General features: G+C 39.5%; 1 protein-coding gene, 1 long non-coding RNA gene and 3 other non-coding genes across 11 annotated transcripts; 1 reads left to right on the top strand and 4 right to left on the bottom strand.

Annotated features, from left to right (window-relative positions):
• Positions 1-1,108: 1,108 nt before the first annotated feature.
• LOC127451705 (fas-binding factor 1 homolog) lies at positions 1,109-25,580 on the top strand. Of its 7 annotated transcripts, none has more exons than XM_051716592.1 (31): positions 1,109-1,358; positions 1,666-1,693; positions 1,776-1,820; positions 1,914-1,989; positions 2,202-2,262; positions 3,252-3,302; positions 5,286-5,403; positions 5,493-5,573; positions 5,689-5,733; positions 5,832-5,957; positions 7,676-7,808; positions 7,957-8,114; positions 9,648-9,744; positions 9,836-10,252; positions 10,440-10,511; positions 10,623-10,681; positions 11,689-11,904; positions 13,141-13,229; positions 13,329-13,463; positions 13,577-13,677; positions 13,748-13,954; positions 14,138-14,245; positions 14,334-14,473; positions 17,566-17,684; positions 17,846-17,968; positions 18,257-18,442; positions 18,516-18,671; positions 18,756-18,893; positions 23,513-23,612; positions 23,689-23,804; positions 25,428-25,580. In XM_051716592.1, the coding sequence occupies exons 1-31, from the start codon at positions 1,356-1,358 to the stop codon at positions 25,506-25,508; spliced, it is 3,585 nt and encodes a 1,194-aa protein (XP_051572552.1). In that variant the 5' UTR covers positions 1,109-1,355; the 3' UTR covers positions 25,509-25,580. The 7 variants fall into 7 exon arrangements, 6 of the variants coding, with proteins under 6 accessions (XP_051572552.1, XP_051572553.1, XP_051572551.1 ...); XM_051716593.1 differs by having other exon boundaries at positions 10,620-10,681; positions 18,522-18,671; XM_051716591.1 differs by having other exon boundaries at positions 10,620-10,681.
• Positions 25,525-27,061, bottom strand: LOC127451706 (uncharacterized). The gene is made up of 5 exons (XR_007899132.1): positions 26,909-27,061; positions 26,662-26,731; positions 26,109-26,148; positions 25,864-25,903; positions 25,525-25,665 (listed from the first exon to the last, which is right to left on the bottom strand). It is a non-coding gene; the product is annotated as an uncharacterized LOC127451706 (long non-coding RNA).
• LOC127452393 (small nucleolar RNA R38) lies at positions 25,740-25,808 on the bottom strand. Its single transcript, XR_007899261.1, has one exon. It is a non-coding gene; the product is annotated as a small nucleolar RNA R38 (small nucleolar RNA).
• On the bottom strand, positions 25,977-26,053 carry LOC127452376 (small nucleolar RNA SNORD49). Its single transcript, XR_007899245.1, has one exon. It is a non-coding gene; the product is annotated as a small nucleolar RNA SNORD49 (small nucleolar RNA).
• LOC127452394 (small nucleolar RNA SNORD49) lies at positions 26,526-26,602 on the bottom strand. Its single transcript, XR_007899262.1, has one exon. It is a non-coding gene; the product is annotated as a small nucleolar RNA SNORD49 (small nucleolar RNA).
• Positions 27,062-27,527: the final 466 nt, after the last annotated feature.

Here is a 27,527-nt window from a genome sequence, read left to right as displayed (position 1 = left end):
ACAGTGTCGTTGTTTTGGCAGTAAATAGTGTTTATCACAAGGGAAATGTAAAAAATCACAAAAAGTCAACAACAAAAAAAAAGTGTTTTTTACTAAACCTGTACTGTATTGTACTTTAAAAAGTGCTGCAAGTTTTCTCACCATCATTTAGCAGAATCTCTCTTCCAGAACGTGCACTGAAATATGCAATTTAATATAATGTCACGAATTACTGGTGTTTTTAAAATCACAATGGTGAGAAACAATTATCATGCACTCGAATGCTATTCACCTTATTTTTCAGCGAAACTAGGGCGCCGCCATTATCAACTTTGAATGTGGACCACTTCTGGTATCAGCCACTTCCAGCTATTTTAGTGAGCCATAAAGTTTGTGGTAAATTATGAATTAATGATCCTACATTGGCACATAATTCTGCTGTACATTCTGTGGTTGTGTGATTGTTTATAAGCCCATATCACTAAATTCTGGTATTATTATCCTTCTATTTATTTACATTGCGGTCAATAACAGCGGAACTTTTACACATTCGCCGGAAATGCAGCTGCTGCTAACTTCCACATTGCAAAATAAGGTGGATATATTTTAATCAATCTTTTCCCAGGCTGCTTCTGTCAAGTGTAGCGCACCTGTAACGTTCAACAGCCGATATCTCGTACAACTCTCTTGAAAGGTGTTTCAGGTCAATTTTCTTGATTTGTGAAACATTCTCGGCATTTTGGGTGAGACACTAAAACACGGGACAAACGGCGTCCAGCATGGATTTCATGTGGAAGACCACTTTGTTCCCTCAAATACGTATTACATGGGATGGCTGGCAACCCTAATTGTGGCACAAATATTACACCATAGCAAACACACAGTGGTCTGCTCTGATATGAAACAGGCGTGTGACATATTTTGGGTTTGTTGCTCATTTAGTGATGTGAAACTACAAATACTATAAAGCATATATGTCTAATGTATGCTCCCTGAAAGCAACAGACTGTCCCAGGAATTGAGACAGCTTGAACTGAGTCTGCGTTCACACGGACTACACTACCCACAATGCACTATTGTAAACAGGAAGCGCGTCAGAGACTAGAAGCGTGCATATTTCCGCGAGGTGTGACTCGTTGAACGGATTCAACAAAGCGAAAGCACTTCCTGTCCGCAATCACAGAAGAGTCTTCAGATCTGAACATCAAGACAGAACCGAATCAGATGTTCTGTGGCACTGGAACATGATTTCGATGATAATTAGCTCATCTGAGTCTCAGTGCTCGTGCATGTGATGAGCGTTGCTGGTTTCCATTGGCAACGGGGACGCGCACAGATTTCACACATGCAAACTTTTCTCCTGCTTGTGTGCAGATATGGTAAAGCACAATGTTTATTTTAAACACATTATGCACATGGATAATGAAATATAACACTATACAGTGCAATTTGTATATGCATCATATTGTCATAAAATGCATTGCAGTTTAAGTAAATAAACATGGGGGTTTTGCAGCCTTCTATTATATTGAGTGTCAAATGTTCAATCTGAGTTACATAGCTATACCTGTTCTATTGTGTAATGCATTATATAATAACACTGTGATTTATTCAGTAATGTTGAGAACAGAAGAGACTGTCATGGAATAATAGATGTTATAATTTTGTTATTTTCATCTTTTGCAGACTTCAAGACAGAAGAAAGGTCTCAGAGGTCAGTTCTGGACCGCTCATATGTTTATTTATGTCTGAGTATTTTATTAGATGAACTAATAATATTTCTGTGTCTGTCTCAGGCTCTATAGATGACGTGTTGGGAGATCTGCTGGGTGATGATGAACGTATGATGATCTGCTGTGGTTTCATGCACTTAAATCTGTCATACCTCCTTAAATACACTGTGTGTTGATAACAGTGGTTTCTTTGGTTCACAGGTCCAGTGAAGGTCCGATCTCCTGCTGCTGGGTCAAGCCGATCCGCTGGTGTCCTCACATCACGCAGTGGAAAGAAGTGAGCGATGAATCTGAAAACATGCCGCTGAAAGCTTATTGGTTTAGATTTGGGTTGCATTACCCATTATACAGTCACAACATGAGATACAGCTGTAGTTTGTTGAAATATGAACACACAGGCCATGTTTCCTTCTCAATCATGCAATTCTACACGTTTCTGATGACAGTGTGTGTGTAAACGTCATGTAAAGCTTTTTTCTGTGTGTTCAGATCACTTCTAGATGATGATTTCTTCAGTAAACTGGCAGAAGAAGCCGAGAGAGATGATGAGGTAAGGCACAAGTTGTCTTTTGCATTTTAGTTTTTTCGATCATTTTGGCAACGGCATACATTTTGCCAAAGGTGTGTATTTTTGGGGGAATTTTGACATTCCAACCTCAGTTCCTATAATACATCTATAATACACTGTGTACACAAAAGAGTTACACTCAGGACCTTCAGGACAAAAATGTCCCCATTGAAACCTATTAAAACTGCAATATTTGATCCCAGTGCCATTAAAGCATAGAATCATGAATTCTAGGATATTATGCTTTCATTCCAGAGCCCTGGCTTCAGAATTTACATTTTTAATATTTTCCACCAGATGGCGCCATTTTTCTCATGTTTAGCCTATGGAGCAAATACAAGCTTTTCCTCTGTTCTCTGTTTGCTGTATTATAGAGCACTGCAGGACAATTGAATAAATGATGCAGCTAAAATTGTGTGGGTGTGTTGGTATGGATGTCAGTGTGTGTGTGTGTGTGTGTGTGTATAAAAACAACAGTGGCATTATATAAACAAACTGGCAAATAAAGGGTTAAAATCCTGAAAATGAATGAATATTTGGTAGTTATGATCAGGACTGATGTTGGTTAAAAAATAACTCACTGAAAGTGGAAAATAATATTAATATATAATATTATTATGCCAGTTTTTTGATGCGGACATTTTTGTCCTCTAAGGACCTCTGAGTAACTTTTTTAAATTGACACACAAGGGTTAATACATAAAACTGGAAAGAAAAGTAGGCAAATGGAAGTCACTGTGATCATAATAGCACAAGTTAGCTAATATTAGGATAAATCTAAAAAACAAACTAAAAAAAATCTGATTAACTGTAATAAACTTCAAATAGACTGGGAATTTTGCCCCCAAAACTGTGCTCTTAGAAGAGTTAATAGTGCAATTTTGTTTCGGGAAAAAAAAAATATATATATTTATTTGTTTCATTAGTTCAATTGCTAGTTGAGAACTCTCTGAGAGTGGTTTGTGTTTCAGGGTTCTGATGTTTCTGAAGCTGATCCTGCTGCTCTACTGGAAAGCATGAAGGTAAATGAAGTGATCATCACTTTCTGATTGACTGAAATATGAGCTATGATATAGCCTAGCAAATTTCTTTCCCGCTGGTACGTATACGATACACAGTGCTGGGTAAATGACTTCAGAATTGTAATCTGGTACTCATTACAAATTACATGGTTAAAATTGCAATCAGTAATGTCATCTCTTGGATAATATTGTTTTTAGGTAATCCAATCCGGTTAGTTTTGGATTCCTTATTAAGAATTAGGGGAAATCAATCAATTATGAACAATTTACTGCCATTGCCTGATTCATGTATAATCATGTAATCCATCAACATGTGACTGTAATCTGATTACAAGCGTTTTAAAATGTAACTTAATCTAATTACAAGTACTTGATTTTTGTAATCTGACTACATAATACAGATTACATTTAATCTGTTACTACCCAGCACTGACTGTATACTACCAGTCAAAACTTTTGTTCTAAGGGCTTATGCTTACATGCTTGTAATTAGATTTGAAAACAAATATGCACTCACTGTGTTCTTTATTAGGAAGATATACTAATACTGGGTATGGCCTCCCTTTGCTCTCAAAACAGCCTCAATTCTTCGTGATGTTGGAAACCTTCCTTTGAGATTCCGGTCCATGTTGACATGATTGCATCATGCAGTCTCTGTAGATTTGTCAGCTGCACATTCATGCTGCGAATCTCCCGTTCTACCACAACCCATTTAGATCCGGTGACTGGGAAGAACACTGAAGAACGGTGAACTTATTGCCATGTTCATGAAACCAGTTTGAGACGACTTTTGCTTTGTGACATGGTGCATTATCATGCTGGAAGTAGCCATTAGAAGATGGGTAAATTGTGGCCATGAAGGGATGCACATGGTCAACAACAATACTCAAATAGGCTTTGGCATTCAAATGATTGATTGGTATAAACTGACCCAAAGCGTGCCAAGAAAACCTTCCCCACACCATTACACCACCACCACCAGCCTGGACTGTTGACACAAGGCAGGTTGGGTTCATGGATTCATGCTGTTGGTGCCACATTCTGAGTTTGACCCTACCATCTGTGTGCCTCAGCAGAAATCGAAATTCATCAGACCAGGCTACGTTTTTCCCATCTTCAACTGTCCAGTTTTGGTGAGCCTGTGCCCACTACAGCCTCAGCTTTATGTTCTTACTGACAGAAGTGGAACCCGACGTGGTCTTCTGCTGTTGTAGCCCATCCGCCTCAAGGTTCCACATGTTGTGCTTACATGATGATATTCTTCTCACTACAATTGTACAGAGCAGTTATCTGAGTTACCGTAGCCTTTCTGTCAGCTTGAACCAGTCTGTTCATTCTCCGTTAACCTCTCTCATGAAAAAGGCATTTCCGTCCACAGAACTGCCGCTCACTGGATGTTTTTGGCACCATTCGGAGTAAATTCTAGAGACTGTTTTGCATGAAAATCCCAGAAATACTCAAACCCGCCCATCTGGCACCAACAATCATGCCACGCTCCAAATCAATGAGATCAAATTTTTTCCCCATTCTGATGGTTGATGTGAACATTAACTGAAGCTCCTGACCCGTATCTGCATGATTTTATGCACTGCCGCCACACGATTGGCTGATTAGATAATCGAATGAATAAGTAGGCGTACAGGTGTATCTAATAAAGTGATCAGTGAGTGTAAATTGTGCCTACATGTGAATTTCTTAACAATACTTTTTTTTTTTATTTAGTTTTTTTTTTATGGATGAGCTGGAGCAGATAGTGAAGAAAAAGCAGTCAACAGAGCTGTAAACAAGCAAAGGGTGGCGACTTCAAAGAAGCTTATATAAGACTGTTTAACATTTTTGGACACTACATAATTCACTCACTTTATAGTTTTGATGACTTTTGTTCTAAAATGTGGAAAATACTCTTAATAAAGAGTGAGTAGGATTGACTGGCAGTGACACTTCTGAAAAAGCAGACGGCATTGTGACTTCTGTTCGTTTCAGAATATAGATGACATGGACGCTGATCTGTTCCGCTCCAAGAAGAAGCCGAGCTCAGCTCCTGTTCAGAGAAAAGACTCTGCAGAACCTTCTAAATCAGGAGACAAGACCAAAGATACAGGTTTATAAGCTTTAACAAACAGTCCAACTCTTATGGGACAGTTTTGTGTATACAATACTGTAGATAAATGTATAATATATTTTGTGCAGAGGGGAGAGCTATTGAAGAGAAGAAGCCCAGTTCTGCTCCAGCATCCACAGCGAGAACTTACAAGAAGTTCAGCTTCCTAGGTGAGTCTAATGTCATTGTGTCATAGACCGCTTGTAACAGCTCTAAATATCTCCTGTGTGAAGTCGGAGAGTAATTTTCTTAATTTGCTCCATTTTCGCGCTGCATGTGGTGCAGATGATGATGAAGGTGGTGGTCTTGATCCACCTCTTCCTAATAAAGGTATTAAAACAAAACAGGACAGAAAAAATCTGTGTGAGACATGTTAACATCTGTAAGAACTTAAGTTAAACATGACATCTGATCTATATGTTACTCAGATAATGTGGACGATTCGTTAGACGACCTGCTGGACGACCTGGAGCACAAACAGCAGCCGAAAACAATGAAGAAAACAGAGTCACCCTCTTCTTCCTCCCCTGCCATTCCTAAAAAATCAGAGACGGGTGAGAACTAAGACATCATAACGTACTGATTACCAAACAACAGACTTTAACCGTTAAGTTCTGTTTATTCTCAGCTAACACTTGGTAATTTTCGCTGTCAAAATTGACCGGAACAGTCTTAATGTAACACCTTTTTTTCAATACAATGACATTTTTTGGGACAAATGTATGGATTTGGACTCCATAAGCTCAAATGACACTTTTCAATTTTTATAACAAATAATCACTTTTTTTTAACCTTCACTTCAGTAAAATGCAAACTTGAATATTTATGAAAAGGATGCCATGTGTCATGCAGTCATCAGTTTTCATAGTAATGACAAGTATAGCCTATAGGTGGCCTCAGTGTTCCCATTATTGTTGCTTGTAACTCAATGCTGTAACTTAATTTTTTAGATGTTATCACATGTGATGCATTTGGGTATATATTTAGACATTATAAAAGCCTGTTATTTGACAAAGTTTAGCTCATTTTTGTTTTGCATTGGAACTGTTTTTATAACAAAAATATTCAAGATTTGTTTTTATCAGGGTAAATTTTCTCCACAGTGAGTTCAGACATGTAGTTCTGCAAGTGTGTGTGTGTGTGTGTTTGTGTGTGTGTGTGTTCTGCACAGTGTTATAGTCTCATTGAATCATTTCCGAGTGTGTGTGTGTTCTTGGGCTGGGTTTTGCCTGACACCTCACGATACAATACATATTGCAATACACATGTCACGATTCGATATATTGCAGTACATCACAATATCATAATTTGATTAGATTTTCAAACAATTCCAATTTCAATTACAATTAATGTGGGTATATTTCAGTTATATACTGATACCGGATGAAGAACATGTAGTTCAAAACATCATGAGCTCATTAAATTGATTTGGAAGTAACAGTGTGCCAACTTTGTTGTGTGTTTACATTATATGAATACACAAGTAGTTGAATAAAAATATCGATACAATATCATGAGAAAAAGTATCACAATATATTGATATTTGATTGCATCAACACAGCCCTAGTGTGTTCTGCATTGTGGGTGAATTATTGGTTTTATTTGACAAATTCCACAAAAAATTGCTCTGTGTTATAGTCTCACCCATTCATTCCTGTGTGTGTGTGTTTGTGTGTGAGCGCATGTGTTCTGCATTGTGGATGAGTTATAGTCTCACCCCTTCATTTGTGTCTGTGTGTATTCTGCATTGTGGCTGAATTGTTTATTTTATTTGACAAATTCAAAAAAATTAAAATTGCTCTTGCTCACCCATTTATTTCCCCATTCATTTCAATGGTCGGTCAAATTTGACCGTGAACGGTACATGTGTTACTTGTTTAGAAAACCACTTAAATTTAAATGGAATCGATTTAAGATTTTGTGTGTGCATTTAGATGATAAAAAGAGTAAAAGTAACAACATTTTATACCTCTCCCATGAACACTAACATTTTTATCAAAAAATTAAAAAAATCAAATCAGTCGAAAATGACCAAACACCACTTGAGGGTTAAAGATCCCATGATATCAAAACTGTAGTTTTCTGGCTTTAAGTAATCTATATGCTAGTGTGCTCCTAAAACGCTGACAAAAATTCACTTTTAGCAGATAAACACATTAAAAAAGTTAGAGTCTCTCTTCCGGGAAAACATATTGCACTCGTGGGTGTATACAATCTCCCCCTAATACCATCTGATTTTGACTTTTCTTACCATTTTATATGCGTCTATCAGTGTCTCCAGCAGCTAGTGTGAAGAAAAGAGATGATCTGACATTCGATGGTGATGAAGATGATCTTATTGATGCTTTGGGCTTTGGAGAAACACCTAAAGTGAAAGGAAATGGACTGACACAGAAACAAGAGAGGTAGAGTCTGTTTTACAGAGATTTTAATGAAATTAGTCTTGCATGTGATTATGAATTCACAAAAAAGTGTTGCTTTTAACCTCGAGCCGAAACTAAATGTTTAGATTAGTTTGGGGTTGTAAGTAATGTATCTCTCTCCTTTGAACAGTGATCCTCCTCAGAGAGCTCGCACCCGACTGGATGAGATTCTCGGTAGAGGAACATCTCCCCGTCTGCTGGAGAGACCCGTCACAGGAGAGAAGAAAGACACATGGCAGACAGAGAAACAGACGGAGAAACTGCCGGAGAAGATCTCAGCTGGAAAAGGTGACGCCATGCTAAACGTCTGCTTCACAATAATTACACAAAACAAGCCCTTACCGTTAGTCAAGTCAAAATTTATTTCAATAGCACATTTAAAAGCAACAGAGTTGCGCCAAAGTGCTGTACAATAAAACGTTGAGCATATAAAAAGAAAGCATTAAAGGAAAACATGCAGTGTACAAAATATAAACACATTAAATAAAATACAATCAGAAAACTTGAACATAAAACCCTTAAACTAATCTTAATCAAAAGCCAGAGAGAACAAATAAGATTTAAGAGCCGATTTAAAACTGGCTAGTGAAGGAGCAAACCTCACATTTACAGGCCCGGCCACCCTTAGTTTTACAGTGACAACGTGGGACGGTTAAGAGAAGCTGATTACTAGACCTAAGTGCTCTTTGAGGAGAGTAAGGAATCAGAAGGTCACTAATGCATTTTGGTGCAACACCAGATAAAGCCTTGTACACAAAAACAGCAATTTTAAAATCGACTCTAAGCTTTACAGGAAGCCAATGTAAAGTCACTAAAATGGGAGAAATGTGATCCCTCTTTTTTGTTCCGGTAAGAAGTCTCGCTGCAGCATTTTGGACAATTTGCAGGCGAAAGTTCGCCATTTGAGGCAGGCCATAGTATAGGGAATTACAGTCCAGGCGTGATGTTATGAGAGCGTGGATTACAGTCTCCAAATCTATCGGGGGTAGAAACTGTTTTAATTTCTCAACCTATCTCAGATGAAATAAACCGCTCTTTACCACTGTACTGATTTGTCTCTCAAAATTTAGTGACGAATCAAATGTAACCCCAAGATTTCTAACATGAGGTTGAACACTGGCAAAAAAGAACCTAAATTAAAAAGGAGGGGCCTAAAATCAGAATTTCGCTTTTGCTTTCGTTTAATTGCAAAAGATTATCCATCCAACATTTGATCTCCTCAAAACAGTCGCAAAGCGCGTCCAAAGGATACTACTGTCAGTTTTAGCTGGTAGATAAAATTGTGTATCGTCAGCATAGCAGTGGTAGGAGATCTTATATTTCTTAAAAATGGCACCCAAGGGGAGCATATAAAGTGAAAAGAGAAGAGGGCCTAAAATGGACCCTTGGGGCACACCGCATAATAGGGGAACCTGACGAAGAAGAAAACTTCCCAAAGCTCACTGAGAAGGTTCTATCTTTGAGGTAAGAGGCCAACCACTGCAGGGCATCACCCTGAATACCCGCCACCTTTTCCAACCGATGTAACAGAATACTATGATCGATTGTATCGAATGCAGCGCTTAAATCCAACAAGACATGCACCGCATACGAACCAGTATCGAGAACTTGCAACAGGTCATTGCTGACCTTCAACAGTGCGGTTTCCGTACTGTGCATTGATCTAAAACCCGACTGAAAGGTATCAAAAATATTGGACATACTGATATAAGAACTCAACTGACGATACACAACTCACTAAGAGCTTTGAAATAAAGGGCAATTTGGAGATAGGTCTGAAATTGCTAAGGATAGATGAGTCAAGAGTCCTGTTCTCTCCAGCCTCTCTTTTAGACGAAGAAGACTTCACGTTTGGGTCTTATCAGCCAACGATGGGCTCCACACCAGAGGGACGTCAGTCCAGGAGACAATCTGTCAGGTGAGTCCACACACACAAAGCCAAAGCAGCACTGTGACTGCACAGTTATTAATATTAGGCATGTTATATTAATGACTTTGTACTGTGTCAGATTCTCGACTGAAGACGTGAGCTCTCACTCTCCTGAACACAAACCCAAACCCTCCACACGAGCGACTCGGCCCAGATCAGACTGGCTCGGCCTGAAACAGGATGAAGAGGAGGAGGAGGAGCAGAAAATGGAGGAAGAGCCCAAACAAACAGCAAAAGAGACCCTGAAGCCCCCCACATCTCCCTCCATAGGGCCTCGAAAACCATCCAGCCATGAAACCCCTGCAGAACTGACACCCTCTTCACCTCACACCGCCCGGCGACAGATGAAGAGAGATGATGACAAGGAAGATGATTGGCTCGCTGGAGCGCTGAGTCGCAAGAAGGCACAGTTAATTAGCCAATCAGAGGACAGAGAGGGAAAACAAGAGGATTCACTGGCTCTGGGAGAGGAAGTAGACCAGGACACGTTTGTCAGGTGATACTGCGCAATCAGTTTGAAAAGAATGTTTTGTGTTTGTTACGTTTTCTTTCATGTCTAAGAATTACAATAAAATTGAAATATTTTCAGAACCAATATTTACACCTGTAGAATGTGAACTTGTGGAGTCTCTATAGTCAGACTACTGAAAAACCCACTTGTGTGTGTGTTATTATTTTTTTAGCCCTAAACCAAGCATCACTTCAACCCCACGTAGACGACAGGACGAGCCACAGGCCCTACACACAGAGCCAAGGTACAAGAGCTATTGTTTATAAACTGCTCAGATGGAACACAAAGCGGCATACTGTTCTTATAAATAATGAATAAATAAAAATGAAGTGTGTGTGTGTGTGTTTCTCAGCAGGGAGTCCACTGGCCCCTCCATTCAGCCTAACACAAGCAGAGAATCTCAACATAAACCTGGTACAGTGATTTTAAAATTCTGGTTTTAAAATTGTGATTTGTGGGAAAAGTCATGCAAATAAATAAGTCCCTTGAATACACCAAATAACCTATATAGCCCTTTATGACACCATGACTCAATAAAACCCTAAATAGCCCAATATGAACCTTTACAGCCCTATATGACCCTAAATAACCATATATGACCCCTATAGCCCTGTATGACCCTATATAACCTTATATGATCCAATACAACTCTGTAGAACCCTATATATGACCCTATATAGCCCTATATGACACTATGACTCAATAAAAACCTAAATAGCCCAATATGAACCTTTACATCCCTATATGATCCTAAATAATCAAATATGAGCCTCTACAGCCCTATATGAACCTATATAATGATATATGTCCCTATAAAGTCCTGTATGACCCTATAATACCCTAAATGGCCCAACTTGAGCCACTACAGCCCTATATGATCCTAAATAACAATATATGACCCCTATAGCCCTGTATAACCCTATATTACCTTATATGACCCAATACAACTATGCAGAACCCTATATATGACCCTATATAGCCTGTATGACCCTATAAACCCCTAAATAGCCCTATATGACCCTATATAACCATATAGCTCTAAATGAAATGAGGAAATGTATAACCCTAAACAGCTCTCTATATATGACCCTCTATAACCCTAAATAGCCTCATATGACCCTGCGTAGCCCTGTATGACCCTATATAGCACTTTATAGCCCTGTTTGACCTCTACATAACCCTAAATAGCCTTATATGACCATGTATAGCCCTATATGACCCTAAACAGAGAGAATTGTTATAAAGAGAGAATTCAGCCTCAGACCAAAGAAATCAGATTATGTGTATACTTTACCTTTAGTGACCAAGTGGGGACTCCCCATCACTCCCCGTCCCCGTCTGATAGTGTCTATCAGGTCCTCCCAAATCCTTGTCCATGTCATCACCTGCTGACTGGTTCTGTCCCATTCCATCTTAATCAGGACCGTCTGCAGCCAATGAGAACCTGTCGTCACAGTCCAGACATGCTGAATCACAACCCTTAACTACAGCCAGCAGAACACAACCCAAACCACAACCACAGACACATGCTCAAGAGCCCAGAACACCCTCAGGAAGCAACGCCCAGACAGAGATGCCCCCCTCTAACCCTGCACAGGGGTGGCACATGCCAGCTATAGCACCCCCTTCAGTGTGTTGTATGTACTCAATGAGTCTACTAATGTAGATAGAGCAGGGCTTTGTTTTTAAATACACTGGCGGCCAAAAGTTTGGAATAATGTACAGATTTTGCTCTTATGGAAAGAAATTGGTACTTTTGTTCACCAAAGTGGCATTCAACTGATCACAATGTATAGTCAGGACATTAATAACATGACTACTTCAAAGAGTTCTCATCAAAAAATCCTCCACGTGCAGCAATGACAGCTTTGCAGATCCTTGTTATTCTAGCTGTCAGTTTATCCAGATACTCAGGTGACATTTCACCCCACACTTCCTGTAGCACTCGCCATAGATGTGGCTGTCTTGTCGGGCACTTCTCACGCACCTTACAGTCTAGCTGATCCCACAAAAGCTCAATGGGGTTAAGATCCATAACACTCTTTTCCAATTATCTGTTGTCCAATGTCTGTGTTTCTTTGCCCACTCTAACCTTTTCTTTTTGTTTTTCTGTTTCAAAAGTGGCTTTTTCTTTGCAGTTCTTCCCATAAGGCCTGCACCCCTGAGTCTTCTCTTTACTGTTGTACATGAAACTGGTGTTGAGCGGGTAGAATTCAATGAAGCTGTCAGCTGAGGACATGTGAGGCGTCTATTTCTCAAACTAGAGACTCTGATGTACTTATCCTCTTGTTTAGTTGTACATCTTTGTATGAAATCTTCAGTTTTTTGGCAATTTCAAGCATTGTATAGCCTTCATTCCTTTTTTCAAATAGTGATGGTGCTGTTTTTTACATCAGTAATGTCCTGACTATACTCTGTGATCAGTTGAATGCCACTTTGGTGAATTAAAGTACCAATTTCCTTCCAAAACAGCAAAATCTGTACATTATTCCAAACTTTTGGCCGCCAGTGTATAATGAATGCACTCCGAGCAGTGCTGCAAATGCATGTCTGTTTTAAAACAGATATTTCACCCTAAAATAATTTATTCACCCTCATGTTGTTCCAAACCTTCTACTGCAAAGCTATGGCTTCGAGAGACTTGGAATATAGCACACGAGTAATATGGACTAGTTTAATGATACTTCTATGTAGTATGTTTTTACATTTTTGGAGCTTGACAGATGTTGTTATCTTCCACTTTCTGCTAAGTTTTGTGTTTCACCAAGGAAAGAAAATCAGACAGGTTTGGAACGAGATGATGGTGTGCAAATTATGACAAACTTTGCATTTTTCGGTAACTATCCCTTTAAATGCTGCTGTTGTTGTTTCAGTGTCAACAGCAGATGGCGATGTACATTTGACCCCAACACAAACTCTTCTAAATGCAGATGGTCTACAACAACTGCTGATGCAACAACAGGTCACACACACAGATATTATATCAGAAAGCCTTTCTGATCTTTATCAATATTCTGTAGATGAATTAACATTATTTTGTGTGTGCATTATGTGCGTATAGTTGTCTCAGTCTCATCTGTGGGGTTTGGGTGGTCCTCTGAATGTGAGCTTACAGTCAAAGCACTGGCGAGACACAGATGAGCAGTCTAGAGACATAACATCACTGCAGACACGAATTATACAGCTGGAGGGACAGGTACTTTTGACTATCATTATAAAGTCTGGTCCATATTACAGTTTATTCTGGCCCTGATATGCACCAGATGGTCTTCTATCCAAAGCTTTCTCGCCGATTCTCTCTCTGTTCAGGTGAGGAGTTTACAGCTGGAGAGAGATCAGAATCACATGCTGTTAGAGAGCATTCAACAGAGACACAAACAAGACACCGAACTCATGGACAACATGCACAGGTAACACACACAGAAGAGGAGTGACACTGGATTTAGCTGCAGTGTGAACATGACTTTACTCTTTTCTCAGAGCTCGTGTGAAGCTGCTGGAGGAATCGGCCGCCCAGCGAGAGCAGCGGTCTCGGCAGGAAAATGAGGACCTAGCGGAGAGGCTGGCTGCAGCCACGCGTATGGCGGAGCAGGAGCGGGCAGAGCTACAGGCGCAGCACCAGCGCAGACTGGCACAATGCCAACAGGACAGAGACAGAGAGGTGGAGCGACTCCGAGACCTGCAGAGGTGAACACACAAGTGCTATGATACCATAAAGCTACACAACGTAACTATCTTCAAAGTTTACACAAGCAAATTCCACCCTCAAGAATGACATCAGTACAAATAAAACAGTAACATTTCTGAGTGAACTATCACTTTAAGTTGTCTTGAACCTGAAGTATACCTTTGAAACATTATGTGGCACAGGAAGTCGATCCTGGAGATGAAGAAAGATTATGAAGATCAGATTCAGCGACTGAAGAAACTGAAGGATGAAGAGATTGATGCCGTGACCAGCGCAACATCACAGACCAGGTACAACGGCTACAACACACAGAAGAACATCTCTTTGAAGAGGTCAGTGATGTGGATCTGCTTCAGTGTCATGTGTGTGTGTTCTCAGGTCTCTGACGGTGGTCATCGAGCAGATGGAGCAGTTCTCTCACAGGCTGGGCGACCTGTCGTGTCGTGTGGAGAGCACGCATGAGAACACAGCACAGGGTTTGGAGCTCAGTGCGAAACACAGAGACGCACAGCTTAGAGGTACATAAAAATACACAAACAGACTCCACTTCACTATATCTGTGAGTATGACTCAATCAATCAGACAATTATAGGCATGTTTGAGTACCTGTCTTAGCAGCTGAAGAGCGAGTTTAAGATCCTCTGAGGTCTTTGAGGATGACTAGAGGTAGACCGATATATCGGTTTTACAGATTAATTGGTGCCGATAGTTGCTTTTTAAAACTATTGGTTATCTGCAAAAATCTATGACGATAGTTGCAGAGGTCTTTGAAGATGACTAGAGGTAGACCGATATTTCAGTTTTACAGATTAATCGGTGCCGATAGTCGCTTTTTGGAACTATCGGTTATCTGTAAAAATCTATGATGATAGTTGCAGAGGTCTTTGAAGATGACTAGAGGTAGGCCGATATATCGGTTTTACAGATTAATTGGTGCCGATAGTTGCTTTTTAAAACTATTGGTTATCTGCAAAAATCTATGACGATAGTTGCAGAGGTCTTTGAAGATGACTAGAGGTAGACTGATATTTCAGTTTTACAGATTAATCGGTGCTGATAGTTGCTTTGTGGAACTATCGGTTATCTGTAAAAATCTGTGATGATAGTTGCAGAGGTCTTAGAAGATGACTAGAGGTAGACCGATATATCGGTTTTATCAGATTAATTGGTGCCGATAGTTGCCTTTTGAAAACTATTGGTTATCTGCAAAAATCTATGACGATAGTTGCAGATAGTTTTTATTTATTTATTATTATTAGGGCTGCACCGATTTGAAACATTTTAGGTGATACGATACCAATTTTAACAAAACAAAAAAACTTTCGGCCGATACCGATATTTTGTCATTTACCTTATTTTGTCATCAGATCACAGTTTTACTTAGGAATGCTTACAAAATGTATAAAGCTTACAAAATGCTTTTTTACTGTTGTAAATGCTTTTATAATTTCCAATATATATAATTTCTGATATCTGCTGGTTTCAAAGCATTTTTGATGATTTTCCTCATATAGCTTATTGGTAAGTGTGGTTTTCAAAACTGTCACATCTGTTTTTATGGCGTTTTTCCACATTAATGTGAGGACGAGAGAGAATAAAAATTAAATATTACATGTTCTTAAATAGGCCTGTCACGAGTATTAAATAATAGTCTGATAGCGGCTATTTGAGATAACCGCGGTTATTGTACACTTCAAATTTCAATCATATTTTACCGTCCAAATAAGGAAATTTTAAGCTAATAAATGTCATGAATGGCGCATTTGTGTGTCTTGTTTTCCAATGTTTTTCCATTTTGTGAGCACTCCAACTCCGAGCATCTCATTGACCCACACTGTGGATCACATGAGCAGCTCCTGAAGAATGTGTGAAAGTTAAAATAGCTTTTAAAAGCGCTGTATAATCCACGCACTGTCAACGGACATTCGTGCCAAACTGTAATGGCAAATGCTCGTGGTCATTATGGGTTCATACATGCAGGTTAATGATACGCAATGACACAGAGGAGGAGATGCCCGCTCACTCTATTTCTGTGGAGATGATAGAATTGAGAAACAGATTTTCAAAAACTTCCTTCAGTCTTCCTTCATGAGAAATAAGGGCTCACGGGTTTAATCTGAGAGCATTAAAATAATACATGAAAGTGAAGAATGTAGGACACTGCATAATATAATAGCCAATATAATATAATAGCAATTCAGGTTGGCTGGGTTTCAAAAACAAAGTGTAAATTTAAAATTGACCAAGACTAAATTTGTCCAAAAAGAGAGACATATTTAAAGTATTTGGAAATATTTGGATATTTTAAATATAATTTTTTCATGTCATTCATACATTTTTAAAGCTTTAAAGTAAATCATACATCCCTGTTTTTCTATAAGATTCCAAGTTAAATGTGCCGGGTCCAATAGCATCGGGCCTCGAGCCGCGAGACCAAAACCAATCTGCGTTCCCACCATGGGGCCAATAGCCCTGAAGCGTTGCCCTAAAGCCTGCCTATTCATGACACCTTTAATACGACGCCCTGGTGCCAACGTCACACACCCCGCCCGTTTCACAAGCAAGAGGGGAAACTCAAGCTGAGGTATCATGTTATCTAGTTATCTAGGATATCGAGTTTATTGACCCCGCCTCAATCGCCAGTTGGCCTTGTTTGACCCAAGGGTAATCAGCGGGCCAAAGGCCACTGGCCCTGAGAAAGCCTCGAGGAGGCACGATGAAGTCCCGGAAGTGAAAGTGGGAACGCATCTGGCCCTGGCACGCACTAGCACGTCCACATTTGGCCCGATAGTGGAAACATGGCTATTGTGACTATTATTATTTCTAGACTGTGCATTTGAATTCAGAGTTTTCACAAAGTGTGTTACTATTATTTATAAAAAACCATCTGTTTTTCATATCGATGTTTTCTTGCTTATTACCGATATGCTGATGGTTTTAATTTGGTCAGTGATTGGCCGATAAATATCGGCAGCCAATACATCGGTGCATCCTTAATTATTATTATTATTATTCTTCTGAGTTTCTCCTCCGGAGGATTCTACAGTATAACAGCGACCTCTAGAGGTGAAATTAAAACACTCACTGACACCTCTCATGGGGATTTAATCTTTCATCATAGACAATATTCATCCATATTTTTAACATCAATGCATATTTTTGATTAGATAACTCAGGTGTTCTAAATTGAAGCGAGGGCATGCAAAGAAAAATGCGACTATATGGAAAAGTATACAAACTCCAAAATAAGGGATATCTGGTGAACATATAGGCCATAAAGAGCTTAATTTGGTAAAAACTTAAATATAAATATAGAGCATTGTAACGGAGCCAAGTCTCCGTCATTTCAAAATAAAATTCCCGAAAAATAAGCAATTATATTCCAAGCTCCAAAATATCAGGATTTTTGGTGCATAACAGATTTTGGTTGCACAGTAATTTATTTTAGACTCTTGTAGCCTCTATGTCTGTGTATGTCATAGTAAAGAAATAAAAAAAATTTTTAACACTATAAATTGTTTTAAAAACTATCGGCCGATTAATCTATTATCGCCATTGGCAAAATCCACTATCGGTCGACCTCTAGAGTTGACTGTATTTGTGCTCTCAGTTCTTCAGGATCAGTTGAGTCAGCAGCAGCGTGAGATGATAGAGGAGAGGTCACGTCTCAAAGAGGTCATCACCAAGATGGACACGCAGCTCGCTGAGCAGCAGAGACAGCTGGAGAAGGTCAGGACTTCACACATCCAAAAAAAGAGCAGTCTGCTAAATGTTTCTTGTTTAGTGTGAACAGTGATTGTCACTGTTTGAAAGACAGTGCTGATGTTAAATATTTACTCAGGCTTGCTTGTGTATGCAGAGGAATTAAGAGTGTTTTTGTGTGTATTTAGGAGCGCTGGCGGGTGACATCAGAACAGGCGAAAGCAGAATCCGCTCTGCGAAGACTAGAAGAGGAGAGACGGACCATGACGCAACAGCTCGGCATGGAGAGAGAGGAGCTGGAGAGGGCAAAGGTCATTCAGACATGAAATGTTGTTGTTATGTTGTCTTAAGGCTAGGGTAAACTTTGTTTTTCCGCATGTTATTCTGTCTCACGCACAACGACTTACTCAGCTTTTTTGACCGCGAGCAAATTTAAATCCTATATGTAATGCAAGTAACGATAGTTTATAAGAGCAGTAACTGTACTGGGATTACTGAAAAATAAGCAGTAGTCCCTTCCGTGCATGAAAGTGTAATCAGATTACAGTGACGCACTACTTTTTACTAGTCAAAAACACCTGATAAATTCTCTCTCTCAGAGTGCTCTGTTGGAAGAACAGCAGTCCGTCATGCAACACTGCGCAGAAGAACGCAGGAAACTCGCGGCGGAGTGGAGCCGGTTCCACGCGCAGGAGAAAATGCGTCAGGAGCGCGTGGAGAGAGAGGCTAGCCACGCACTGGAGAGAGACGTGCACAGAGAGGGCTCCATCATCAGTATGGCAAAGGTACAGTCACGCCAACAGAGGGCGCAGTACTGCAGGAATACCATCATAATTACAGTGATTACTGTGTTTTCAGGAGCAGGCGGAGCTGAAGCTGTGTGCTGGAGAACTCAGACAAAAGGAAGAATCACTGCAGAAAGAGCGAGAGAGCCTGGAGAGAGAGAAAGAGAAGCTGAGCGCCATGGCACTGAGACTCAAAACACGAGCACAGGAGGTGGAGAGCTTCAGTAAGGTAGAAAAAAAGACTACACCACTCTTGTCAACCTAACACCTGATCATGTGAAATGTAATGCTGTTCTGCATATGGCATGTGTAGCTGGCGTCAGAGCGATTTGAAGAGGGCGAGCGGACGCTGAGGGAGGCCAGACAGGTGGAGGCAGAACATCAGACTCGACTACGCAACATCCACACACAGATGGAGAAACTACGGCAACAGGAGCAGAGCTTACAACAGGTCACACACAATTACTCAATTACTACACTTAGGTTGAAGTCTTTAGAACTTATTTTTTAACCACTCCACAGATTTCATATTAGTAAACTATTGTTTTGGCAAGTCGTTTAGGACATCTACTTTGTGCATGACACGAGTAATTTTTCCAACAATTGTTTACAGACCGATTGTTTCACTTTTAATTGACTATATCACAATTCCAGTGGGTCAGATGTTTACATACACTAAATTAACTGTGCCTTTAAGCAGCTTGGAAAATTCCAGAAAATGATGTCAAGACTTTAAACAATTAGCTTCTGATAGGAGGTGTACTGAATTGGAGTATTCAGTGCCTCTTTGCTTGACATCATAGAAATCAGCCAAGACCTCAGAAAAAAAAATTGTGGACCTCCACAAGTCTGGTTCATCCTTGGGAGCAATTTCCAAACACCTGAAGGTACCACGTTCATCTGTATAATCAATGGTACTCAAGTATAAACACCATGGGACCACACAGCCATCATACTGCTCAGAAAGGAGATGCATTCTGTCTCCTAGAGATGAACGTAGTCTGGTGCGAAAAGTGCAAATCAATCCCAGAACAACAGCAAAGGACCTTGTGAAGATTCTGGAGGAAACAGACAAGTATCTACAGTGGTGTGAAAAAGTGTTTGCCCCCTTCCTGATTTCTTATTTTTTTGCATGTTTGTCACACTTAAATGTTTCAGATCATCAAACAAGTTTAAATATTAGCCAAAGATAACACAAGTAAACACAAAATGCAGTTTTTAAATGAAGGTTGTTATTATTAAGGGAAAACAGAATCCAAATCTACATGGCCCTGTGTGAATAAGTGTTTGCTCCACCTGTTAAAACATAACTTAACTGTGGTTTATCACACCTGAGTTCAATTTCTCTAACCACACCCAGGCCTGATTACTGCCACACCTGTTCTCAATCAAGAAATCACTTAAATAGGACCTGCCTGACAAAGTGAAGTAGACGAAAAGATCTTCAAAAGCTAGACATCATGCCGAGATTCAAAGAAATTCAGGAACAAATGAGAAAGTAATTGAGATCTATCAGTCTGGAAAAGGTTATAAAGCCATTTCTAAAGCTTTGGGACTCCAGAGAACCACAGTGAGAGCCATTATCCACAAATGGCGAAAACATGGAACAGTGGTGAACCTTCCCAGGAGTGGCCGGCCGACCGAAATTACCCCAAGAGCGCAGCGACGACTCATCCAAGAGGTCACAAAAGACCCCACAACAACATCCAAAGAACTGCAGGCCTCACTTGCCTCAGTTAAGGTCAGTGTTCATGACTCCACCATAAGAAAGAGACTGGGCAAAAATGGCCTGCATGGCAGAGTTCCAAGACGAAAACCACTGCTGAGCAAAAAGAACATTAAGGCTCGTCTCATTTTTGCCAGAAAACATCTTGATGATCCCCAAGACTTTTGGGAAAATACTCTGTGGACTGACGAGACAAAAGTTGAACTTTTTGGAAGGTGTGTGTCCCATTACATCTGGTGTAAAAGTAACACTGCATTTCAGAAAAAGAACATCATACCAACAGTAAAATATGGTGGTGGTAGTGTGATGGTCTGGGGCTGTTTTGCTGCTTCAGGACCTGGAAGACTTGCTGTGATAAATGGAACCATGAATTCTGCTGTCTACCAAAAAATCCTGAAGGAGAATGTCCGGCCATCTGTTCGTGACCTCAAGCTGAAGCGAACTTGGGTTCTGCAGCAGGACAATGATCCAAAACACACCAGCAAGTCCACCTCTGAATGGCTGAAGAAAAACAAAATGAAGACTTTGGAGTGGCCTAGTCAAAGTCCTGACCTGAATCCTATTGAGATGCTGTGACATGACCTTAAAAAGGCAGTTCATGCTCGAAAACCCTCCAATGTGGCTGAATTACAACAATTCTGCAAAGATGAGTGGGCCAAAATTCCTCCACAGCGCTGTAAAAGACTCATTGCAAGTTATCGCAAACGCTTGATTGCAGTTGTTGCTGCTAAGGGTGGCCCAACCAGTTATTAGGTTTAGGGGGCAATCACTTTTTCACACAGGGCCATGTAGGTTTGGATTTTGTTTTCCCTTAATAATAACAACCTTCATTTAAAAACTGCATTTTGTGTTTACTTGTGTTATCTTTGACTAATATTTAAACTTGTTTGATGATCTGAAACATTTAATTGTGATAAACATGCAAAAAAATAAGAAATCAGGAAGGGGGCAAACACTTCTTCACACCATTGTATATCCACAGTAAAACGAGTCCTATATCGAGATAACCCGAAAGGCTGCTCAGCAAGGAAGAAGCCACTGCTCTAAAACCGCCATTAAAAAAGCCAGACTACAGTTTGCAAGTGCACATGGGGACAAAGATCTTACTTTCTGGAGAAATGTCCTCTGGTCTATTGAAATAAAAATTGAACTGTTTGGCCATAATGGCCATCATTATATTTGAAGGAAAAAGGGTGAGGCTTGCAAGCCGAAGAACATCATCCAAATCGTGAAGCATGGGGGTGGGTCAGTTCAGTTATGGGGGTGTTTTGTGGTTGCAGGAATTGGCTATCCTGACCATGTGACTGACGCCATGGATTCTTTCAGGTATCAGGCCATTTTGGCAAAAATGTGATGCCTTCAGTGTGTAAAATGAAGCTCGGTAAAGTCATCAGATTACTGTGTTTCTCAGGAATTATGTTTTAAAAATGTTTAAAGAGGCACAAAAGCTTTTGATCTAACAATAAGTAATTTCCTTTGAACATTGGATCTTTTGAACTTGACAGTCCAAAATTTATAGAGAGCCACAATGAAAGATAAACGGATAATAACTAAATATGCTAGCATGCTGATTGATATGAAAAAAGGTTATTTTGGTTATACTAAAAACATTTTTGTACTTCCGTTTTTGCAGTTAAAATCAACAGAACTCACATTTTACATGTATGTACAGTGTATATTAGAACATCACACATTCATTCTATGCATATGTTGGGCAATTCCACAAAAATGTCAACCACATCATGGAAAAAAAAATGTTTTAACAAAAGGAACGAAACACCCTTTTAAATTCTGCATTATAGTGGTATAATGGACATTGCAGAGCGCTAGAGGGCGCCACTTGCTTACACAGTGCTGACTGAAGTGCTTTTGTAATCGAACAAGATGATATTGTGATTTCAATCTTAACTCAATCAATCCTGCAACATTAATGGATACCATACCGATGTCTCAGAAGTCAAAATTTGCTGCCAGTGGGCCTGGGTAGCTCAGTGAGTACTGACGCTGACTACCACCCCTGGAGTCACGAGTTTGAATCCAGGGTGTGCTGAGTGACTCCAGTCAGGTCTCCTAAGCAACCAATTGGCCCGGTTGCTAGGGAGGGTAGAGTCACATGGGGTAACCTCCTTGTGGTCGCTATAATGTGGTTCTCACTCTCGGTGGGATGCGTGGCGAGTTGTGTGTGGATGCCGCGGAGAATAGCGTGAAGCCTCCACACGTGCTACGTCTCCACGGTAACGCTCAAGCCACGTGATAAGATGCGTGGATTGACGGTCTCAGACGCGGAGGAAACTGAGATTCGCCACCCGGATTGAGGTGAATCACTACGCCACCACGAGGACTTAGAGCGCATTGGGAATTGGGCATTCCAAACTGGGGAGAAAATCTATAAAAAATGGATGGTTTTACCGCATCATGTAGCCTATAGGTAAATGCCGCTTTCAGAACTGTCACGTCTATAAGAATGGTTTTTCCTCATTAATGTGAGAACGAGAACGAATAAAAAATATTTTTAGGAGTGCTAGCCATTCTTATTTCTGGATTGTGCATTTAAATTCAGAGTTTTTACAAAGTGTGTTGATAATTAATTATAAAAGAACTATCTTTTTTTTTTCATATCACCGTTTTCATGCTTAACTTATTTGCAGATGATTTTAAATTGGTTAATTGGCCGATAAATATCGGCTGCCGATACATTGGTGTATCCCTAACACAAATATATAAGTTGTTTGAGAATGTTGGTAGAGCGACTCGATTGCATCATTCATGGGAGTGGGTGGTTCCTGCAGAGATATTTTGCCACACTTTGTTTGCCGTGATTCTTTGATTGGTGGATTTTCCCCTCAGAATCATGGGTAGTGTAGTTCTTCAACAGGAATCCCTCTATTAAACACAACTTTTAAGAAATGTAAAAGTTGAAATAACGTGGACTGATGGCTTCAACAGAAGCATATACCATCGATTAACAACCTCGTAGCTCATGGTAGGTCTGTCTTTAAAAGTTTATAAGTTATCGCTAAAAATCAATTCCCCTCTGGAGAAAATGAATGGGATTTTTACTTCTGGCACCAAAACTGTTGCACTATTGGTAACTTTCACTCGCAGAATAAATTAATCACAGCTGATTGCAAATGGTGCATTTTTACAATTAAATCGGTAATTGAGAAATTGTTTTTGAGTAATGCTGCATCTACCGCTACTATCGTCAGTACCAAGGGCGTACAATAGGCGGGGGATGCGGGCGATGTGTCCCCCTCACTTTTGAAATGAGTACTACGCCCCTGATCAGTACTATAAGTTACTGGCCTACACTTCATAACTCTGATCGTGTGTTCTCCTCTCAGGAGCGTTTGAAAATGACGGATCATCGGCGAGACGTGGAGAGATTGAGACACACGCTACCTGTCAATCCTGTGACTCTGACTTCAGCTCCTCTCATCACAGGTATATTATCTCAGTGTTCACTCACTTTTAGAGGCAGTGCAGTCTTTATCCGGCAGTGAATGATTGTGTGTTTTAGATTTCTCTCCAGCATTCACCAGCACACACGTGCCAGCTGGTCCTCCTGCTTCAGTGAGTCCTGTACCAGTTGAACTACACGCCAGACTCGCTCTCATCAAACACACCGCAGAGAAGGTACAACCGGCCACATATTCACTGTAGTAAGGGCTATATAATTTTACATTCTGCAAAGTTCAATCCAACCCTGCTCTTACAAAATCCTGAAGACCTTTATTAGCTGGTTCAGGTGTGGTTTAATAGTGTTGGAGCTAAACTCTAGGGGTCGACCTATAGTGGATTTTGCCGATACCGATTACTAAGGTGGTGGCAAAGTCCGATAACCTATTAATCGGCCAATTGCTTTTTTTAAATCGATTTATAAAATGTCAAAAAAAAAATGTATTCTTTCTTTAGAGTCCCAGATTAAGTTTTTGTTCAACCAAAATCCCAGTAACCACAAAAATTAAAATTTGGCGCATAATGGACTTTTACATAAAAATAAAAAAAAAGCCCAAAACACACTTTATTTTCGCTCCTACACGCTTATTTTGAAATGACAAAATTATGAAAAACTATCGGCAAGATATTTGCCGATAACCGATAGTTCCAAGTAACTATCGGCACCGTTTAATCGGTAAAGCCGATATATCGGTCGACCTCTACTAAACTCTGCAGGACTTCCAGAAATTGACTTTTGCAATATTTATCAGTGCTTAAATAACCTAGAAGTGTAAAATGTCCCTGTAATGAATTTTTGATCAAACATTTTCATTATATTCTATTATCAGTCATGGAAATGCATAATCTTACAAAATTTGATTATACATTTTAGGGATGCACAGATAACGATTTTAACATAAAACTGGCCGATACTGATATTTTGTCATCAGATAACTTTCTTGCTTAACAATTATGCTTTAAAAATGTAGAGGTACAAAAAATACTTGAAGAGATAGTTCACCCAAAAATGAAAATTCTCTCATCATTTACTCACACTCATGCCATCCCAGATGTGTGTGACTTTCTTTCTTCTGCTGAACACAAATGAAGGTTTTTAGAAGAATATTTCAGCTCTGTAGGTCCATACAAAGCAAGTCAACTGGGTCCAAAATTTTGAAGCTCAAAGCAGCATAAAAGTAATCCACACAACTCCAGTGGTTTAATACATGTCTTCAGAAGTGATAGGTGTGGGTGAGAAACATAAATATTTAAGTAGTTTTTACTATAAATATCCATTTGTGCATATCACCTTCTGGTCAGGGCTGGTTAAAGGTGTAGATATACAGTAAAAAAGGACTTAAATATTGACCTAGCATATCACTTCTGAAGACATGGATTAAACCGCTCAAGTATTATGGATTGCCTTTGTGCTTTTAGGAGCTTCAAATTTCTGGTACCCATTCACTTGCATCGTATTGACCTACAGAGCAGAAATATCTCCCCCCCCAAAAAAAAAAAAAAAAAAAAAAAAAAATTGTGCTAAAGAATGTCATACACGTGGGATGGCATGAGGGTTAAAGTTTATTTTTGGGTGAACTATCCCTTTAAATTATGACCTCAACTGTGTTTTAAACATTCCTTACATTCCATTCTCTCATGGAAATGCATTATATCTTTCTACAGTAAATATTCACGTTTTACATGTTTAAAAATAGTCTATTGAGGGTCTCATTGGAGAGACTTGTGTCTATAACATTTCAGTAAACACTGATTAATTTATGTGATTTGATACTTGTTTATACCCAATTTGTGAAACAGGACAGAGACTTCCTGGTAGAAGAGCAGTACTTCCTAGACACACTGAAGAAAACATCATACAACGCAGTATTCAACACATGACCACACGGAGACTGGAAACTTTTTTTTTTTTAATGACAAGATTTAATATGTGAAATAAACACCAAAAACAGATGTTCCGGTGTGTTTCAGTATTGTGGACTGACATCCCTCTCCCAACTTTCATCATGGTCACTGTGGAGCGTTTTCCACACTTCCTCTGGATAAAAAGAGCAAAAACTAGTCACTTCAGGGAAAACTGCCCCTCATAAACACAGTGAAGAAACCTTCTGTACAAGCCTCAGGTTACCAAAAATCAACATGATCTTCAGACAGGGATAACTTCTTTCATCACAGGCTTGTATTAGTAAATATGGAGTATTTTTTACTTCAATGTAGAGTAATTCTCTATACACACCGTTTGTTTCCAGGTGACCCAGGCGAGATGTTTCTGGTCTCTGTAAGAACAGAACTTCAGTCAGTTGTGTTAGTGAAAGGTTAAGGTGACAATTCTCACGGTCTTACAGAAATCCTCAGAATAATTTTGCTTTGCCATCGTCAGTTATCGCATCAGACGGCACTTCCTATGTAGCATTTTCATCTCAGGAAAATGAAACCAAAGAGTTTATAACTGTAGATGTAATGAAATGGGGCATTATTTACCTTATCAACACTACTTCAGTGTTCAGATGCAGAAATACACCTGTGGAGAAACACACAGTCAGATCAAGAATAACTGAATGACCCTGTAATTCAATTACACTAAACATGTGCCACAATTCTGTATGCACAATTATATTTTGAGCGCGCGCGCGCAAGATATTTTTAGCATGCAAAAAGTTATTTTGCACGCAGAACGGATAGGAGAAAGCAAAATTCTGATCAAATTCACATTCAAATAAACTTTATTCGAGCAAAATTTGTTTGCTCAATTTCTTTGCAAGATACATTGCTCACACGCATGCAAAATAACGTTTTGTGCGCTTAATTTCATCTTGCGCGTGCAGAAAATTTTGTGCGCTCAAAATATAATTTTGCACGTGCAGAATTGTGGCACATTTTTCTCTCTATAAACGTGCATCTCAGAATGACTTTGCTTTGCCATCGTCAGTTATCGCATCAGACGGCACTTCCTATGTAGCATTTTCATCACAGAATTCAGTTACTGAAATAGTACGTAAAAAATTAAATAGTTCAATTAAATTGCAATACATACATGTGTTTATTAACACCCTTATGATACAGCAGCCACCAGATCATTATGCTCCCTGGAGAGATAATCAAACCTGCGGAAAGATAGGAGATTTTACAGCCAAAAACAACTTCTATTTGAAGATTAGACATTCATTAATGCAAAAGCTGCACGAGTTCAAACACGCTGCGCGCCATTATTGTGCACGTGACCAATGAAATACATGCGGGACGAATAAACTCACTGGAGCGTAAGAACAGGTCAAACTTACATTTATTAGGGTGGTCTGAGCGTGTTCCGCGCGGGTCTCCGAGTGTAACGCATCACAAACATGTTTTTAATGTATAAAGCACTTCGTCTATCAGTGAACTCCATGATGAAAGCAGAGAAAGAGAGCGCTCTAACGCTGCGCAGGCGCTTTTATAGTCCTTAATGCGTCATGACACACGTGGACACAACAGACCAATTGGAAACAAGCATTGTACAAAATAAAAGCCACGGTTTTAAAAAAATCATTAAAGTCACAAAAACAAATAAATAATGGAATAAGATATATTTGTATTATTTTACGTTGTTGTAATTTAAAAAAATAAGAATATTTGTCTAATATATTATTTATTTATCTACTAGGCATACAACTTAACGTACTATTTACAAGATTTGTTTTAAAAAAAACTAAATCTGCATTGAACAGATAACAAATCTATGTTTTTTACTGTGAAGCTACCTCATTTGTAAAATCTAATTAAACTAAAGCAGTATGTTCAACACAGGGCAATATATGATACGCAGATAGATTGCATTTAGTTGTGTGAACGAAACTCGATTAAAGGAACAGTTCACTCAAAAATAAAAATTCTCTCATCATTTACTCACCCTCATGCCATCCC

The sequence above is a fragment of the Myxocyprinus asiaticus genome, chromosome 14 (genome assembly GCF_019703515.2).
Source record: "Myxocyprinus asiaticus isolate MX2 ecotype Aquarium Trade chromosome 14, UBuf_Myxa_2, whole genome shotgun sequence".
Taxonomy (NCBI): Eukaryota; Metazoa; Chordata; class Actinopteri; order Cypriniformes; family Catostomidae; genus Myxocyprinus; species Myxocyprinus asiaticus.
This window is presented reverse-complemented; position numbering and strand designations above follow the sequence as displayed.

What these genes read in the sequence shown, in the direction of transcription:
- LOC127451705 (XM_051716591.1), top strand. An exon ending in CAAGAAGTTCAGCTTCCTAG is followed by an intron (nt 5,574 to 5,688) that starts GTGAGTCTAATG and finishes CATGTGGTGCAG; the next exon opens with ATGATGATGAAGGTGGTGGT. An exon ending in GCCCTACACACAGAGCCAAG is followed by an intron (nt 10,512 to 10,619) that starts GTACAAGAGCTA and finishes TGTGTTTCTCAG; the next exon opens with CAGGGAGTCCACTGGCCCCT.